The sequence below is a fragment of the Anopheles nili genome, chromosome 3, assembly GCF_943737925.1.
Source record: "Anopheles nili chromosome 3, idAnoNiliSN_F5_01, whole genome shotgun sequence".
NCBI classification, from domain to species: Eukaryota; Metazoa; Arthropoda; class Insecta; order Diptera; family Culicidae; genus Anopheles; species Anopheles nili.
This window is the reverse complement of record NC_071292.1, coordinates 3,390,410-3,404,850: the sequence shown is the minus strand read 5'-3', so window position 1 is coordinate 3,404,850 and position 14,441 is coordinate 3,390,410. Positions and strand designations below refer to the sequence as shown.

At 50.7% G+C, this 14,441-nt stretch overlaps 5 protein-coding genes across 6 annotated transcripts; 1 reads left to right on the top strand and 4 right to left on the bottom strand.

Annotated features, from left to right (window-relative positions):
* The first annotated feature begins 158 nt into the window (after positions 1-158).
* LOC128725501 (retinaldehyde-binding protein 1-like) lies at positions 159-1,171 on the top strand. The gene is made up of 3 exons (XM_053819254.1): positions 159-377; positions 461-922; positions 995-1,171. Exons 1-3 carry the CDS (start codon positions 159-161, stop codon positions 1,169-1,171), a joined length of 858 nt encoding a protein of 285 aa, XP_053675229.1.
* A 587-nt stretch (positions 1,172-1,758) lies between these two features.
* On the bottom strand, positions 1,759-3,251 carry LOC128722528 (retinaldehyde-binding protein 1-like). The gene is made up of 3 exons (XM_053816197.1): positions 2,980-3,251; positions 2,442-2,903; positions 1,759-2,373 (listed from the first exon to the last, which is right to left on the bottom strand). The coding sequence occupies exons 1-3, from the start codon at positions 3,196-3,198 to the stop codon at positions 2,197-2,199; spliced, it is 858 nt and encodes a 285-aa protein (XP_053672172.1). The 5' UTR covers positions 3,199-3,251; the 3' UTR covers positions 1,759-2,196.
* A 1,578-nt stretch (positions 3,252-4,829) lies between these two features.
* Positions 4,830-6,833, bottom strand: LOC128723028 (clavesin-1-like). Its single transcript, XM_053816731.1, has 3 exons — positions 6,365-6,833; positions 5,539-6,000; positions 4,830-5,466 (listed from the first exon to the last, which is right to left on the bottom strand). The coding sequence occupies exons 1-3, from the start codon at positions 6,593-6,595 to the stop codon at positions 5,281-5,283; spliced, it is 879 nt and encodes a 292-aa protein (XP_053672706.1). The 5' UTR covers positions 6,596-6,833; the 3' UTR covers positions 4,830-5,280.
* A 751-nt stretch (positions 6,834-7,584) lies between these two features.
* LOC128722965 (clavesin-1-like) lies at positions 7,585-10,582 on the bottom strand. 2 transcript variants are annotated; one of them, XM_053816660.1, is made up of 4 exons: positions 10,237-10,582; positions 8,892-9,353; positions 7,989-8,568; positions 7,585-7,725 (listed from the first exon to the last, which is right to left on the bottom strand). In XM_053816660.1, exons 1-3 carry the CDS (start codon positions 10,459-10,461, stop codon positions 8,380-8,382), a joined length of 876 nt encoding a protein of 291 aa, XP_053672635.1. In that variant the 5' UTR covers positions 10,462-10,582; the 3' UTR covers positions 7,585-7,725; positions 7,989-8,379. The 2 variants fall into 2 exon arrangements, with proteins under 2 accessions (XP_053672635.1, XP_053672636.1); XM_053816661.1 differs by having other exon boundaries at positions 7,708-7,764.
* A 2,485-nt stretch (positions 10,583-13,067) lies between these two features.
* On the bottom strand, positions 13,068-14,206 carry LOC128727756 (uncharacterized). Its single transcript, XM_053821694.1, has 4 exons — positions 14,110-14,206; positions 13,754-14,036; positions 13,514-13,644; positions 13,068-13,446 (listed from the first exon to the last, which is right to left on the bottom strand). The coding sequence occupies exons 1-4, from the start codon at positions 14,204-14,206 to the stop codon at positions 13,130-13,132; spliced, it is 828 nt and encodes a 275-aa protein (XP_053677669.1). The 3' UTR covers positions 13,068-13,129.
* Positions 14,207-14,441: the final 235 nt, after the last annotated feature.

The window sequence follows — 14,441 nt, the reverse complement described above, 5'->3', positions numbered from 1 at the left end:
TATCTGTAAGCCATAATGCCACGATAAGCGGCTTGATCCCGGTTCGAGTACTTAAATCGCGCCAATCGGTCAGGAGCGTCTACTTTCGCTGGCGTCTTTACGACTCCGACGGTTCAGTGCTTGTGCTTGGAGATCTTGAGCTGCCCTTCTGCCTAAACATGTCTGGTCCGTTCGATATCGATCGCTCGCCACCGAGCGCTGAGCTGCTGGAGATCGCGAAACAAGAACTCCGCGAGACACCAGAAGTCCGTGCCGCCGCCATCGAGGAGTTGCGCAAGTTGCTCAAAGCAAGCGACCTCAGCTTCCCGGACGACGATGAGTTCCTGCTAATCTACCTGCGCCCTACTAAGTTCTATCCTGAGAGCGCCCTTAAGCTGGTAAGTTTTCGACACCGCGAAAGTCCTGGCTTTTCTTTGTGGCTGATTAACTGTGCGGTTTTGGTGGTGCCTCTTGGTAATAGATGCGCAATGTGGCCGAGTTCAACAAGACGTACAAAGATCTGCTGCACAACCTGATGCCGGTTGACACGAAGCCGGTCTTCGTCGATCATGGACTGATCAACATCTTCACCAACCGCGACCAGAAGGGCCGCCGCGTGATGGTGGTGCACATGGGCGAGGCTTGGAACACGAAGCTTGTGACCGAGGATCAGATCTTCCGTGCTCTGTACACCATCCAAAAGATGGCAGTGCTGGAAGCGGCCACCCAGATTAACGGTGCCGTCGTGATCTACGACTTCAAGGGCATGGGTATGGGCCACGTCAAGGCGATGTCGACGAGCGGTGCCAAGCGTCTGCTGACCTTCATCCAGGAGGCCTGTCCATTGCGCATGAAGGCTGTCCACTTCGTCAACGAACCGATGATCTTCAACATGGTGTGGTCGCTGTTCAAGCCTTTTGTTAAGGAGAAGCTGAACAAACGCGTGAGTAGAATGCTTGGAGTTCTGATTCTTTAGGGTCCTTCTCGTACCAATGCCAATCTGGTTCGTTTTTAGATGTTCTTCCATGGAGAGAAGATGGCCAAGCTGCACGAGCACATCAACAAGGAGTACTTGCCAGCGAACTACGGAGGCACTCTTCCCGCTCTGGACTACGGCGGCAAGGACTGGTATCCGACTGCTGAGAAGTACATTGACTTCATCCAGAAGTGGAACACATGTGGATTCAAATAAGCGGGCTGTTTGAGAAGCCAATCCGTTCGTTAGAGCTAAATTTTAGACGATTGTTTTTAAATTTTTGACATACACACCATTGCTATAGCCATTACGTATCTTTTGCTGTCTCATTTCGGCGTGGTCGCTATCACCGATGACCTTTGCACTGGAAGACGATGAAATCCTTCGACAAAGCTCGATAAGATTAGCTGCTAAAGGGTGCACCCAGTGGGAGGGTTTTTGTTTCAAAGTCAACGTGGTACGGTTATCGCTACTGTAGGCTAAATCCCTTATAGTAGAGGAAGGGAGTGAGAGGTTAACGAGCGGATTTCATGGAAGCCGAGTGATCGTTGATAGGATATGTAATCGTCGGTGGACCTTTATAATTGAAAGTCAAATCTAATTTGGAATCAAAACTTGAAACATAAACACATTAGACTTATGATCCACAAAATGAGCGAAATTTTACGAGTCATATCACAATTGGACTGAATCCTTACAGACTCGTGATTAGAAGCTTGAAATGATTCACAGTTACACATAGTAGGGAAGTAATATAGCTCACACCGCTTGTTCCTCAGAAGAAGCTCGCTCATGAGTTGATGTAAAATGTTTGTTTATTTATGCGCTTGTAACAATTGATAACAAATACACAACGAAAAGAATGAAGCCGGAATCGCAGGGCAGTATGTAATAATCGAGTTTTCGTTCGGGATTCGGGCCACTGTATCGAAACACGCTTGTTCCACCACGACGAACACTTGTTGCATCCCAAAACGACAACAGGCGAACGTTTGAAACTAAAAATAACACACACGAGTTAGTAGCCATATTGCCCACGAGATGCATGATAAGCGAACAGAGTTCGGCGCCCTGCGACCGAATTGATAATGGATTGGGTATAGGAACGGCTTGGTGGCGACCTCTTGCTGGTCACGGTCAAGGGAGCTCTGTGGTGTTCGGGTTTCGGAGACAAGCGAGACCTTCTGGGTATGATAAAGACGCGCCTGCTTTCCTGGAGTTGTTGGACGTTAGTCAGTGGCTCATTTGAATCCACATGAGTTGAACTTCTTGATGAAGTCGAGGTGTTGTTCTGCCACCGGATACCATTCCTTGCCGCCATAGTCCAGCGCGGGCAGGCTTCCTCCGTAGTTGGACGGCAGACACTCCTTGTCGACGTGCTCGTGCAGCTTGGACAGCTTGTCACCGTGGAAGAACATCTACAACGTCCGGAAAGGACACTCAGTGAGTGATCTTAATCATCATAGCCAGGTTTCCATTTACTTACGCGTTTGTTCAGCTTCTCCTTGACGAAGGGTTTGAACAGTGACCACACCATGCTGAAGATCATCGGCTGGTTGATGAAATGGATGCCTTTCACGCGTAATGGGCTCGCCTCCTGGATGAAGGTCAGCAGGCGTTTGGCACCACTTGGAGACATCGATCTAACGTGCTTCATACCCATGCCCTTGAAGTCGTAGATCACCACGACACCGTTGATCTGAGTGGCTGGCTCGAGCATGGCCAGCTTGTGGATGGTGTACAGGACACGGAAGACCTGCTCTTCAGAGACTGTCTTAGGATCCCAGGTCTCGCCCATATTCACGATCATCATACGGCGACCTTTCTGGTCCCGGTTCGTCAGTACGTTGATGATATTGTGATCAATGAACACGTTCTCTACATCGCTTGGCAGCAGGTTGAATAGCGCCTCCTTGTACGTCTTGTTGAATTCCGCGATGTTGCGCATCTATAGTAAGAAAAGGTTTCAATATACATTACGCTGTTTTCCAACGTTAAACGGCTCGCTTTGCTGCAGTACATACCAGCTTGAGGGCGCTTTCGGCATAGAACTTTGTTGGACGAAGAAAAATAACCAGGAAGTCCTCATCTTCCGGATAGTTGAGGTCTGTTGCCGCCTGCAGTAGCTTGCGCAGCTCCTCGACGGCAGCCGCACGGACTTCTGGCGTCTCACGGAGCTCCTGCTTTGCAACCTCTAGCAACTCGGCGCTCGGAGGCGCTGTCTCCAGTTCGAACTTTCCCATCGTCTACTTCACGTCTGGTCCGTGCACTACAACGATCAGCACTTCACTGTGACCAGTGGTGGACAGCGAACTCAGTCGTTTCTGACGCGTTCTTCCAACGTTGCCAGCCGTTATCAGCTGGCTAGCTCAAATGTTTATGTGCACTGATACCCTCGGCGCATCGATTTGTGGCGTTTCGTTAGATTAGAGCCAGTGCCTTGGAGGCAAAGACCCTAAGGTTTGGAAGCGCCTTTGCTGGTGGTGCGGCTCATCTTAAGGCACCGTTAGCCAGGGCAAAGTGTCACTCCGGAGAAATGGAGATAAACGAGTAACCGGCCTGAGGAAACGCTCGAAAATCAATTGGACCCTCGTAATTCGAAAACAAACGAACGTGCGAACATACCCTTAACACTCGGAAGAAGCGGACTGTTGCTTGCGATTGATAAACGCAGTCGATTCAGGAACGTTGCTTATCAGCCGGCCGCGTGTTCGCCGATTGGTGACAGATTTCGAGACGGGGAAAGCGAGAGCGATGGGAAGGATCATCGTGGACTTTGGCTTGGTAAGCTAGCTCCTAGAGGGAATATTGTCAAGTAACGATGAAACTCCGTGTGCACCGATCATAGGGCACCAATCGTCAATACTCGGCTGTTGACTTAGTCACTCAGAAAGAAACTTGACACCTGTGCGGTAAGTGCATGGAGATTTGTAAACTATAAACGGCTTATAATAAAAGCGTTAAAATTATTGCTTTTTTATAAAACCACGCTTCAAATACTTTGTTTGATTGATGTGTTTACAACGCATAATCTGTGGGATTCTTTCTGCGCTATGATTCCGAGCGGGGTGAATGGCTCAGGGAAAACATAGTTTAAACACACATAGCTTAAAGCTCTAACCTAAACATGTGCCATTGATAACCTGATTAGCAAATCTATCGTATTTATAAATCAATCCGACTGTTACATAACGTTTCATAGTGTTTCTTATTGACGATCATCAGATGGACATTCTGACATCAACAATCGATCTGTACACTACGCGAGAATACTTGATTGAAGATTTTTTATATTTTATCGATCTACCCACCTACCTGTATAGAAGTATAATTTGAACATTGCCCCATTCAGCTTTTTGCCCGTTATTTCCACTAATTTGCAAAACCATGAATGTTGTGCATTGTTTCTTAGATAAGGGATGATCACTCTTGTGAGAGCAGCATGTGATGCATATTGCCTGCCTTTAGGCGCAAAATCAACGATACAATTCAAATGTAGTGGAAATGGTATTTTTTAACGATGAGTTTGTTTTACCTGTTCAACATTATTGTCCTTCTAAAATAATACATATGACACATGCAATGGAAGTATCTCAAGGATTCGCTTAAACGTATTAAAATTTCATGCACAGTACCGAATTGATCATAAACACCGCCTAGAACCAATTGTACGATTGGCGTATCTGCACAGCATACGTTATCAATGTGATATAAAAACACTCTAGCCAACAACAAATGCAATGGTGTTTATCAGGAAAACCCCACGGGTGATTACTTGCGTCATCGAGTCGCATTATTCGATTGGAATTTCGCACTGATCCTCCATAATCCCTGCCCAAGCGGATAAGAAAATCACAGACTCATCGCGTTCAATCGAAGTCAATATATTTAATTTATAACTATACCACCGCACGAAGCACGCACATGCGTGAAAAAGGATTACGCCCAAATCCCGCATGTCGGCATAGGTAATTCGCGAAGGTCACACCGGCAACATCGGCGATCGTATCCCGAATCATGCGGCCCTAATTCCCTAATCGCTAATAGTGTCCCGTTTGATCCCGTTGCGCTCCATTGTGGAGCCTTGTAAGTGATGGCGTCCGTTCGTCCTTCGAGCGGCCACCCCGAAGTGAGCTTATCTCATGATTTGTAGAGGCTCGATTGCTTATCGCACGGCCTATCGAACTTCGCACTTAGAAGTGCTGGTGGTTCCGTACAGCGGCCACGTCGCTTAATGCTACTTGATGGAGGAGGAGGTGTATAAGTAGTGTTTGGCCTCTCTTTGGATGGCAAGATGGCAAGGTGTGGGATGAAACACGCAAGGCTCAAGGTCCGGCCGCGTATCCATACCCGTTCCAGCGCTGGAAATGTTCGGTGTACTTCTCGATGCAAGGATACCACTCGCGAGAACCGTAATCCAGCGCAGGTCGCGTGCCACCGTAGTTCTTCGGAAGATCTGCCGGATCGATGTGTTTGTGCAACTTCTTCATGTCGCTTCCGTGGAAGTAGAGCTGGAGAATTAGAAGGAAAAAGTCGTTGCAGTTGATCGGTTGGTTAGCTGGGTTGAGTAAAGACGCACTTACCCTCTTCTTAAGCTTGTCTCCGATGAAGGGCTTAAACAGCGTCCAGACCATGTTGAAAATGTACGGCTGCTTCACGATGTGGAACTCCTTCATGCGCAGTGGTACGGCCTCCTGCAGGAACGTTAGTAGCAGCCTCGAGAAAGAGGGCGAAAGTCCACGGACCTGCTTAAGCGACAGGCCCTCGAAGTCCATCACGATCACGACACCGTTGACCTGTGTGGCTGGCTCGAGCTGCGCTACCAGGTGTACCAAGTAAAACATCCGGAACAGCTTCTCGGCCGTGACCGCTTTTGGGTCCCAAACGGCACCACAGCTGACGATCAGTATGCGACGGCCCTTCTGATCGCGGTTCGTCAGTACGTTCACGATCTTGTGATCAACGAACGACACCTTCTCATCCTCCGGTGACAGGTTGTGCATGAGAGGGTAGTTATTTTTCTTGAAATCGGCGATTCTTCGCATCTGGCGCGCGTTAGGAGGATAGAGAGAGAGAGAGACAGAGAGAGAAAAACAATACCTATTATGCTTCTGCAGTCGTACGATCGATAAGAGTTGCATGTTGGCATCAGCCACCCTGCTGATGCGCCCTAGCCCTCCTTGGCTCTTCTCTTGGCTCTTATCGCCAAACCGCTGAGCAGATAACGCAGAAGGCACCTAAATTTGGCACCCGCCACCATGAACGCGATTGAAAATCGGCCCGCGCACGCTCGGAAGCTCAAAAACTGATTATTGCGCGCAAAAACACGCGCGATCGGGTTTCTGCTGCCGAGGCCCTTAACCAGCCCATCGAAGAGGACGCAAGCGTCGAAATGGCGCTGACACTTACCATTTTGAGGGCACTCTCCGGGTAGAAATGGCACGGGCGCAGAAAGATGAGCAGGAAGTCGTCGTCATCGGCGTAGTGCAGGTCGGTGGCATTGTGCAGTAGTTCACGCAATCGCTGGATGGCTTCCTCGCGGACTTCCGGTGTTTCGCGTAGCTCACGGCGTGACACCTCGAGCAGCTCAGCTGACGCCGGTTCTGTCACGATATCGAACGGAGGCACGGCACCCTTCATTGTGTATGTGTAGGGTTTTCTCAACACTGGGTCCTGGATCCTTCTTCTCACTGCTCGTTAGAACCGTTCGAAGAACTGATCGCGCCACAATTCTAGCACCCCAAAAAACACCAAACCGCTGCGTTGCGTGGTCAACTCGCGAATGGAACCACACAAAACCGCGAACGCCACTCATCGGCTATGAGCGAAATCGTTCGCGCATTGCCCACCCGCCCTGGTCTCCTCTAGTCGCACAATCTATTCCACCCTCTGGAGCTCGAGTCTTCACCGTCTTTCCACCCTACTCGATGTTCCAATGTTTCGGGGGGTTTGAATCGGTTTTCTGCGTCACCAGCACCACCCTCGTCGCGCACGAAAATTGCGCTCGCGCATTTAATCGCGAAGAAACCAACCCTCTCGCTGCCACTTGGCCCGATCTACACTGTACGAGGTTTAAAGATAGGACGGAGCCTTTGGACGTGTCACCAAACAGCTGATATGGCATCGATGGACGTTGGTCGTGTGGTGAAAACACGGTGGCCTTCGTCACCTCTGCTCCAGACTTCCTGTGGGCGGAGTCGTATGCCTTCATTTTCCTAATCCTTAGGGGTTTGGAAAACACGAAACCCTATCCCGTTTCACCATCAATCGCCGATGTGGCAATGAACTGTTCAACGTGTGTTTTCCACTTTTTTTTGTTTCTGCTACAAAAACGCTCATATTTCCCTACACTTTATAACCCGCACTATCCCTTGCCCTGTGTCGGTCATCATCGCCTGTTATCAGCTAAAGCGACCCCTTGCCCACGGGGGGGATGTTTTGAATCGGGTATTTAATTTATTGAGTTGTTTGCAACACATTCTGCCTCCGTTTAGGCAGCCACCAGTATGTTTCACTCTACTCTGCACATAATTACAGCACCGTACTGGATGAGCGCTTGATCCTTCAAGGACACCTTTGGAGGCGGGCTACTAATCGACGAAACCGCATCGAAGGTACTTCTGGATGTGATCTTCCTGAGCCGCTACACAAGGGTACCAATCGAGACCGGTATAGTCGATCGGTGGGAGACTGCCTCCGTAGTCCGCCGGTAGACGATCTACGCTGATGAACTGGTGGAATTTTGCCAAGTCGTTGCCATGGAAGAAGATCTGTGATGAAAGCGAAAAGCCAACGTAGGGCATGAGCTACTGCAAGTTGAACGGTTGCATCGGTTTAGATCACGATCGTGCGATTATGCCACAAAAACTCGTCAGTGGTTAGTGAATGATGCTGCGATCGGTTGTGTTAGTGATCTCGGGACGGTCAGAGTCATGCAGGAGTACTTCAAACGTGCAGGTTGCGATGGACACGACAACACGGCGATAGACAACACGACATGCAACACTTTCGCTGATTTGAACGCGATACTCACCTCCTGAGGCCCATTACGACTCTGCCATCGAAATGTACAGTGTGGATTTGTATTGCCATCGATGGAATGCGCGTGCCCATTCACCCAATTAATACGTTTACGTGGTCTTGTCTCTAGTGGAAATGGGTCTAACAATCTACAGACAACAAAAAACAGGTCTACTTCTATGAAACTACGCTGAATGAAAACATTCTCTAACTACTGCAGGTTCTGAAGTCATGTGGGAGGGTTCTCTCGTTCAGTTGATGAACGGTTTAAGTCAGTGTATCCTTCCTTGCTCTCTGCCGGTGCGCTATAAGCCACCCTAAACTAACCTAATACCTAGATAAGTATGCATTCGATAGTGTATTCGGAGGGTGAAGTTCTACTTTGAGATGGGGGCTCGGTTTCGTCACTGAGAAACCGGAAGATACCCGAACGTATTCCACTGGTCAATGTGATCGATGTAGTTGTAGACGCAGGGGTACCACTCCCTACCACCATAGTCCAGCCGTGGCCGATCACCACCGTAGTTGGCCGGCAGATGGCACGGATCGATGTGCTTGTGCAGCTTCCGCATGTCCATACCGTGGAAGAAGATCTGCAGGATGTACACAAGGCATTAAACACCGGAACCGGGAAGGAAGTGGGCTGTGATTCGGCATTACGAAACACTCCTGCGAGGCGTGATGGAGGCCAATTTTTTGTCGGTTCTTGTCCGTCTCCAGATCGCAAACAAGTGCTCCTCCAATCGCCTCTGTTTACTAACAATCGAGCCGAATCGTGCGTTGATAACGCGTCGACCAAAGTCTGGTTTCGAGGTCACGGACCATCGAACATAGGGGGTTGAAGAATGGGAGGCTAACAGGGAATGAAGGCGGAACCCAAGGTCACACCCGGGATACACCGTAGGAGCATACTTACGCGATTCTTCAGCTTCTCGCGGATGAATGGCTTGAAGAGGGCCCACACCATGTTGAAAATGTACGGCTGCTTCAGAATGTGGACCTCCTTCAGGCGAAGTGGCATCGCATCCTGGATGAACGTGATCAGTCGACGCGAGAAGGATGGCGAAAGGGCCTTCACCTGTTTGAGCGAGAGGCCGTCGAAGTCGAGCACAACGACGACACCGTTGATCTGAGTGGCCGGCTCAAGCTGCGCTACTAGGTGAATAAGGAAGAACAGCCGGAACAACTGCTCTGAGCTGACCGCCTTTGGATCCCAAGCCGAGCCGCAGTTGACCAGCAACACCCGGCGGCCTTTCTGATCGCGGTTCGTCAGCACGTTCACCACGTTGTGGTCGATAAAGGCAAGCTTTTCCTCCTCTGGCTTAAGCGCATGTAGCAAAGGGTGGTTCGTCCTCTTGAACTCTGCGATTCGACGCATCTATCAGGCGCATTGAGTGTGAGAAAAAAAAGAGGGAACGTTAGTACCTCGTATCACGGCAATCGTTCCCAACGGTAATGGCTGTGGTACGTTGTTCGTTTATGCCCAGTGATCGATCGGTTAAAGAGCCTCTGACGACTGACGTCACGGGACCAAAGTTCAGGTATCGGGTGTTCCAGATTGAAACAGCTTGTCTCGCATTGCAAGATCTCAATTCCACGCGGTGGCTAAGCGCGATATCCCTTATCTTAACAGTGCAACGACGAGAGGACTGATTGTAGGTTCGATTGGTTCCCCGAGGGTGGAGTCATAGTCCCATGACAAAATGTTAGCCACGACCGAGAAAGCGAGCTGGTAGCTTATCTAATCCAATCATCTTCTCCCGAGATAGTGCTGGAGTGAGGAATGTATTGCCTATCGTTCGGTGGGCTCGTGTGAGGTCTGACTACAATTTCAGGTGGCTCGTGTACGTCAGAAGTGGACGATCTCGCAAAAAATAAATCACCTCGTTCCGGGCATCCGAAAATGATGCGCTAATTACACGACCTGCGTTGGGTTCGACTGACGCAAGGCTGCCTTTAAATTCGGTGGAGATTTTTTGTCCACCCAGGTTTTTCTGCCAAGCTTAGAGACAACGATCATTAACCAGACGCACTTACTGCCGGTGAGGATCGACACAAAAAGAACACAACTCAGACACGCTAAGACAATGCACTCGTTTGTGCTACCGCAACAATGGCCTCGTGGAAGATCCACGACACTGGACAAACGTTCGTCGTCTAGCTCGCCGATAAGTCACGCCGTGACGATCGAAAGAAAGAAACCCTTTGACTCATCCATCCTTTTGTCACTAATCCCTCATCGATCACGATGGCTCGCTCACCATTTTCAGTGCACTTTCGGCGTAGAAATGACACGGGCGCAGGAAAATCAGCAGGAATGCTTCCTCATCGCTGAAGTGCATGTCCTTAGCCTCCTGAAGAAGAGCCCGTAGTTCCTCCACGGCTGCGGCACGTGTTTCTGGCGTTTCACGAAGCTCCCGACGTGCGATCTCCATCAACTCCGAACCCGGTGGGTCCACCTCGATGTCGAAGGGTTGAAGCGACATTTTCCAGCGCACACACACACACACGCACGCACACTGACTGAAGCACTCGTTAATCACACGCTTAAGCCGGCTCAACGAAGACGACCTGCCACCGTCCGACCACTAGAACGATCGATCAACTACTGCCGATCGGTAGGCCCTTGCGCGCGTTAGTATATTACATAAAGGACCGAAGAGGATCCCTCTGACTAATGAATCCCCTTCTTGCCACCCAGCTCATTACCCCCGCCCGATCGACCTGGAATCGCCGATGCTCGCGTTTATCACACACAATCGCGAGTATCAGCCACTCGAGCGAACGGCTCTAAGAAACGGTAGCACATGAACTACTGCTCCTCCACGTCACGTAGGGTGCAATATGCCTTTTTTTTTTTTCTTTCAACTTACATACTCTCTTTCTCTCTCCCTCTCTCACACACTCTCACTCTCATTCCCTCGATTCGCTTAGTTTCGCCACAAAAAAGACACCCCTCGCGATCGGCAAAGCATCAACCCTTAACGCGACCGGGGAGAATCCTTTGTTCCGCCGACGAGTCTGGCCGCGCACGAACACCCCTTATCACTTTCCACGGCGGGTGCACTCGAACGTGCGGGTTTTGCACTTGCACCGGTCGTTGTTTGGCGCCAGGACGAGCCGTGTGAGTGCCCTGTAGCTGTCCGTTTCGGGGCCACTAGTGGGCCCTTTCTTCTGGATTATCACATCAGATAGGCTGTGACGACACGTTTGGGGTGGCACCCTTCCCCGACCGTGACCCACCGTACTGTCTTCCTGCCCCAACCCCTTTCTAGGGCGTCTCTTCACCAGCGCACGATCGCGATCGACAAGGGAAGAATGAAATCTCGGCGTGGATCGTCTACCCTGTCCCGGGAGGGTGACCAGCGGTCGCGATAACAAACAACGAAGAAAACAACCCCCTCTAGGGTGGCGCGTATCAGCGATGCGTACCGATTTACGCGCATGCCCTGCGCATACGTCATTCGGCAATGGCGTTTCCACGAAGCTCGGCCCAGAATGCAAATCCCCGGCCGCAGGACTTGCACGTTGCAAAGTTCAAAAGGGGAAATGGGTCCCGTGTGAAGTGTTTGGACATGAAGTGGTACGCTTTTCATCGTTCGTCTCGTATCGCCACTCTGGTGGAGAGCTACTCCAGCGGTGGGTGCTTTATGATTAAATTGTATCCGCATCGAGGACTCCTGAAGCTGCCGGGTAGCTCGGAAGTGGCATCGAAGCGGTCTCTTGAATGGGTGACATATATTTAAATGGGAGGAACAGAGGCGATAACCGTTGATAATGCGCGATGATGAGCGTATGAAAGCGAGCAAATGGCCTTCGATCGAGGGGTGATCCGTTAACAGTTTTGCGCTGTAAAGTATGCAATTCGCATGGCACGAGATTTTAAATGATCGGCAACGGTTGGCTATTTCGAGCAATTTCAATAATGCGAGTATTTTGGTGATCATTTAGCCTCTTCTTCATCAGTTCATGTAGCTCTAGTGTATGAAAAGGCATTTCAATGACGCCAATGAGCTGATGATTTTTACTCATCACACTAAACATAGATTGTCTGCGAACAAAAAATGATGTGTCCTCGGATGCAATCAGCGGGCAATCCGTCAAAATTGCTAATTACCCACGCCTTAATCAAAGCGCGTGCACTCACGCTGGCTCTTCGTGAGACATCTCACCTTGAAGTGTACCTACATAAAAGCCAATGCGCTTAATTACACGAGGTCTCCCGTAGATCGGTTGCCCAAAAAACTCCTCGACGTCGCGCGATTAGTTTTGGCTGCGATCACCAACGAAAAGTCCCATAGTGCAGGCCACTTTGGGCAATTGTTGGCTAGGACTAGATGAGCTGCACGATGGCGTCGTTTGGCTAGTTGGTAAAGACACTCCACCGGACCGACAACACCGCTGCCAAGCTGTGCAACAAGTGGACAGGTCACCGACCGGCCCATATCATAAATTGCCGTCCAGACGCCGATAGACGAACCGCGCGCGATCGCGACGATTCATTGAACCGCCGAAAACAACGCCAACCGCCTGCACACGCGCAAGGTAGGGGTGAGAAATTATCAACCCCTTTCGACACCCCCTAGACCGAGGCTCCCGGGCCGGTGCACTTGCAGGAGCAGGCGCATGTGAGCCGAACGCATCGTCAGGATGGTTCGAAGTGCGCCGGTGTTCGGAGCGGTATTCCGATTGGGGAGGCTTTGAACTGCATCAATGCCATTTTGATTGAAACCAATCAAAACTTTCGCGCTCTCGGCCACACGCTCGCGGTGGCGGTTTCTCGCGCTCGCTTTGTTCGCGGTTCGCAGCAACCGAATGGGAGTGATAATTGATGGCCCTTGCCAGGCCCGACTTCTCGGCCCCAAAACGGCCCGCGTCAAATTGCACCGGCACCACTGCTGCTTCTACTGCTACTTCTACTGCTGCTGCTGTTTCTACTGCTGCTGATCGATATCTTCTCCTCGCTGACAGAACGAAAGACAGAGACCAGACGGACCTCGACGGAGAGCGAATGAGACACATGCAGGAGTTTCGCGACAGCGATCACACAAACACACGAATACGCACGATTAAAACATTTATTCGCCCTCGGCACACCACTAACAGCTAAAACAGCAAACAAGGCAGATCTCGGAGGCATTTTCCGGCCCCGGGTCAAACTGGGAATAGCCGAACGAATGGTGTCAGTGCCAACGCCTCGTTGGCAACGTGCTGCATCCGTTTTGCCAGCTGCACTCGCAGGTCCTTCCGGATGAGCTTTGTGAACTTAGTGGGCGCCACGGGTTGGTTCCAGCTGGTTCTCGCTCCTGCCAACCGCTGGTCAAGGTCCAGGCTCTCGTCGAGGATGCAGCTTCCGATCGACATGGATTCAACGCCGAGTCGCAACCGCAGGTGTTTGGCTGGTGGTCCTGAAGGATCCACTCGTCCGCTGTACAGGCTCCCTTTGGCCGCAAACTGCACCACGGTGTTGCCTGGAATCAGGTGTCTATTAGACCTTCTGCAAACGATCGCGCGATCGCTGGTGACAAGCATACTTACGGAGGGAAAATGTGAGAATCGAGTGATCGGTCGCGTGGGAAATGTGTGGCCGAGCCGAGGAGAAGAGGCCTAACATTTCAAGTGCTGGCAGTAATACGGTTACGTTGAACTCCAGCCGGTCTAGGTTCATCCTATTGAAGAGAGTGATAGACGTGATCATTCACTTTATCCCGTCGCGATCAACGATCATTGTGGTGATCGCGGTCATCACTAGACTATCTGGTACTCTCTAAAACATACCTCACGTCCTGGATGAACGATTTTTTGAGCCCCACAAGGTATCGATTCACGAGTACGGCCTTCACACGCCGATCCTGAAGAATGGTCATGTTAGGCAGATGTAGAGGATCGAATGGCGTGATCGTGTGTCCGGGAGTGATGCGTCCACTGGACATGAAGTTGGCGAACTGCTGCACGGCTGAGCCAACGCATTCTCGGAGCTGTGGAGAATTTCGGTGGCAACCGGCTGGTGGAAACAGCTCCACAATTCCAACACCACCACCTCCCTCGAATGCTGCCATTCCTGCGGAAATTGTGGGCGGAAAAGCGCGTAAAGATCTGGACCACGGATAAGCCAAACGAAGCGATGAACTTACGCGTTGGAGCTCCACCGACGCCTTCTAACCAAAGACCAACGATCACCGTTAGCAGCGGCACCAACGACGCCCGGACGCGCTCAAATGCAGACACCATGATGTGACAGCAGCAGTTGTTGGAGATCGCGAGATCTGGACTGATGGCGAGATCGAGAACGGTACTACTGCACGCCACGATCGATCGAGCACAAGTGGCCGGGCGCATGTGCGACTGTGGCGCTGGGAATTGTCGCGAAAAGTGTCCTGTCTCTGGGCCCGAACCCTGGCTGTCTTCGTGATCGTGTGTGCGAACTCCAACGACTCACACCACGACGATAACGTCGACAGTTTCA

What these genes read in the sequence shown, in the direction of transcription:
- LOC128725501 (XM_053819254.1), top strand. Translation starts at nt 159, where the DNA reads ATGTCTGGTCCGTTCGATATCGATCGCTCGCCACCGAGCGCTGAGCTG. An exon ending in CTGAGAGCGCCCTTAAGCTG is followed by an intron (nt 378 to 460) that starts GTAAGTTTTCGA and finishes TCTTGGTAATAG; the next exon opens with ATGCGCAATGTGGCCGAGTT. An exon ending in AGGAGAAGCTGAACAAACGC is followed by an intron (nt 923 to 994) that starts GTGAGTAGAATG and finishes GTTCGTTTTTAG; the next exon opens with ATGTTCTTCCATGGAGAGAA.
- LOC128722528 (XM_053816197.1), bottom strand. Translation starts at nt 3,198, where the DNA reads ATGGGAAAGTTCGAACTGGAGACAGCGCCTCCGAGCGCCGAGTTGCTA. An exon ending in CCGAAAGCGCCCTCAAGCTG is followed by an intron (nt 2,904 to 2,979) that starts GTATGTACTGCA and finishes TTCTTACTATAG; the next exon opens with ATGCGCAACATCGCGGAATT. An exon ending in AGGAGAAGCTGAACAAACGC is followed by an intron (nt 2,374 to 2,441) that starts GTAAGTAAATGG and finishes CGGACGTTGTAG; the next exon opens with ATGTTCTTCCACGGTGACAA.
- LOC128722965 (XM_053816660.1), bottom strand. Translation starts at nt 10,461, where the DNA reads ATGTCGCTTCAACCCTTCGACATCGAGGTGGACCCACCGGGTTCGGAG. An exon ending in CCGAAAGTGCACTGAAAATG is followed by an intron (nt 9,354 to 10,236) that starts GTGAGCGAGCCA and finishes TGCGCCTGATAG; the next exon opens with ATGCGTCGAATCGCAGAGTT. An exon ending in GCGAGAAGCTGAAGAATCGC is followed by an intron (nt 8,569 to 8,891) that starts GTAAGTATGCTC and finishes TACATCCTGCAG; the next exon opens with ATCTTCTTCCACGGTATGGA.
- LOC128727756 (XM_053821694.1), bottom strand. Translation starts at nt 14,206, where the DNA reads ATGGTGTCTGCATTTGAGCGCGTCCGGGCGTCGTTGGTGCCGCTGCTA. An exon ending in CGTCGGTGGAGCTCCAACGC is followed by an intron (nt 14,037 to 14,109) that starts GTAAGTTCATCG and finishes CAATTTCCGCAG; the next exon opens with GAATGGCAGCATTCGAGGGA. An exon ending in GATTCTCACATTTTCCCTCC is followed by an intron (nt 13,447 to 13,513) that starts GTAAGTATGCTT and finishes ACCTGATTCCAG; the next exon opens with GCAACACCGTGGTGCAGTTT.
- LOC128723028 (XM_053816731.1), bottom strand. Translation starts at nt 6,595, where the DNA reads ATGAAGGGTGCCGTGCCTCCGTTCGATATCGTGACAGAACCGGCGTCA. An exon ending in CGGAGAGTGCCCTCAAAATG is followed by an intron (nt 6,001 to 6,364) that starts GTAAGTGTCAGC and finishes AACGCGCGCCAG; the next exon opens with ATGCGAAGAATCGCCGATTT. An exon ending in GAGACAAGCTTAAGAAGAGG is followed by an intron (nt 5,467 to 5,538) that starts GTAAGTGCGTCT and finishes CTAATTCTCCAG; the next exon opens with CTCTACTTCCACGGAAGCGA.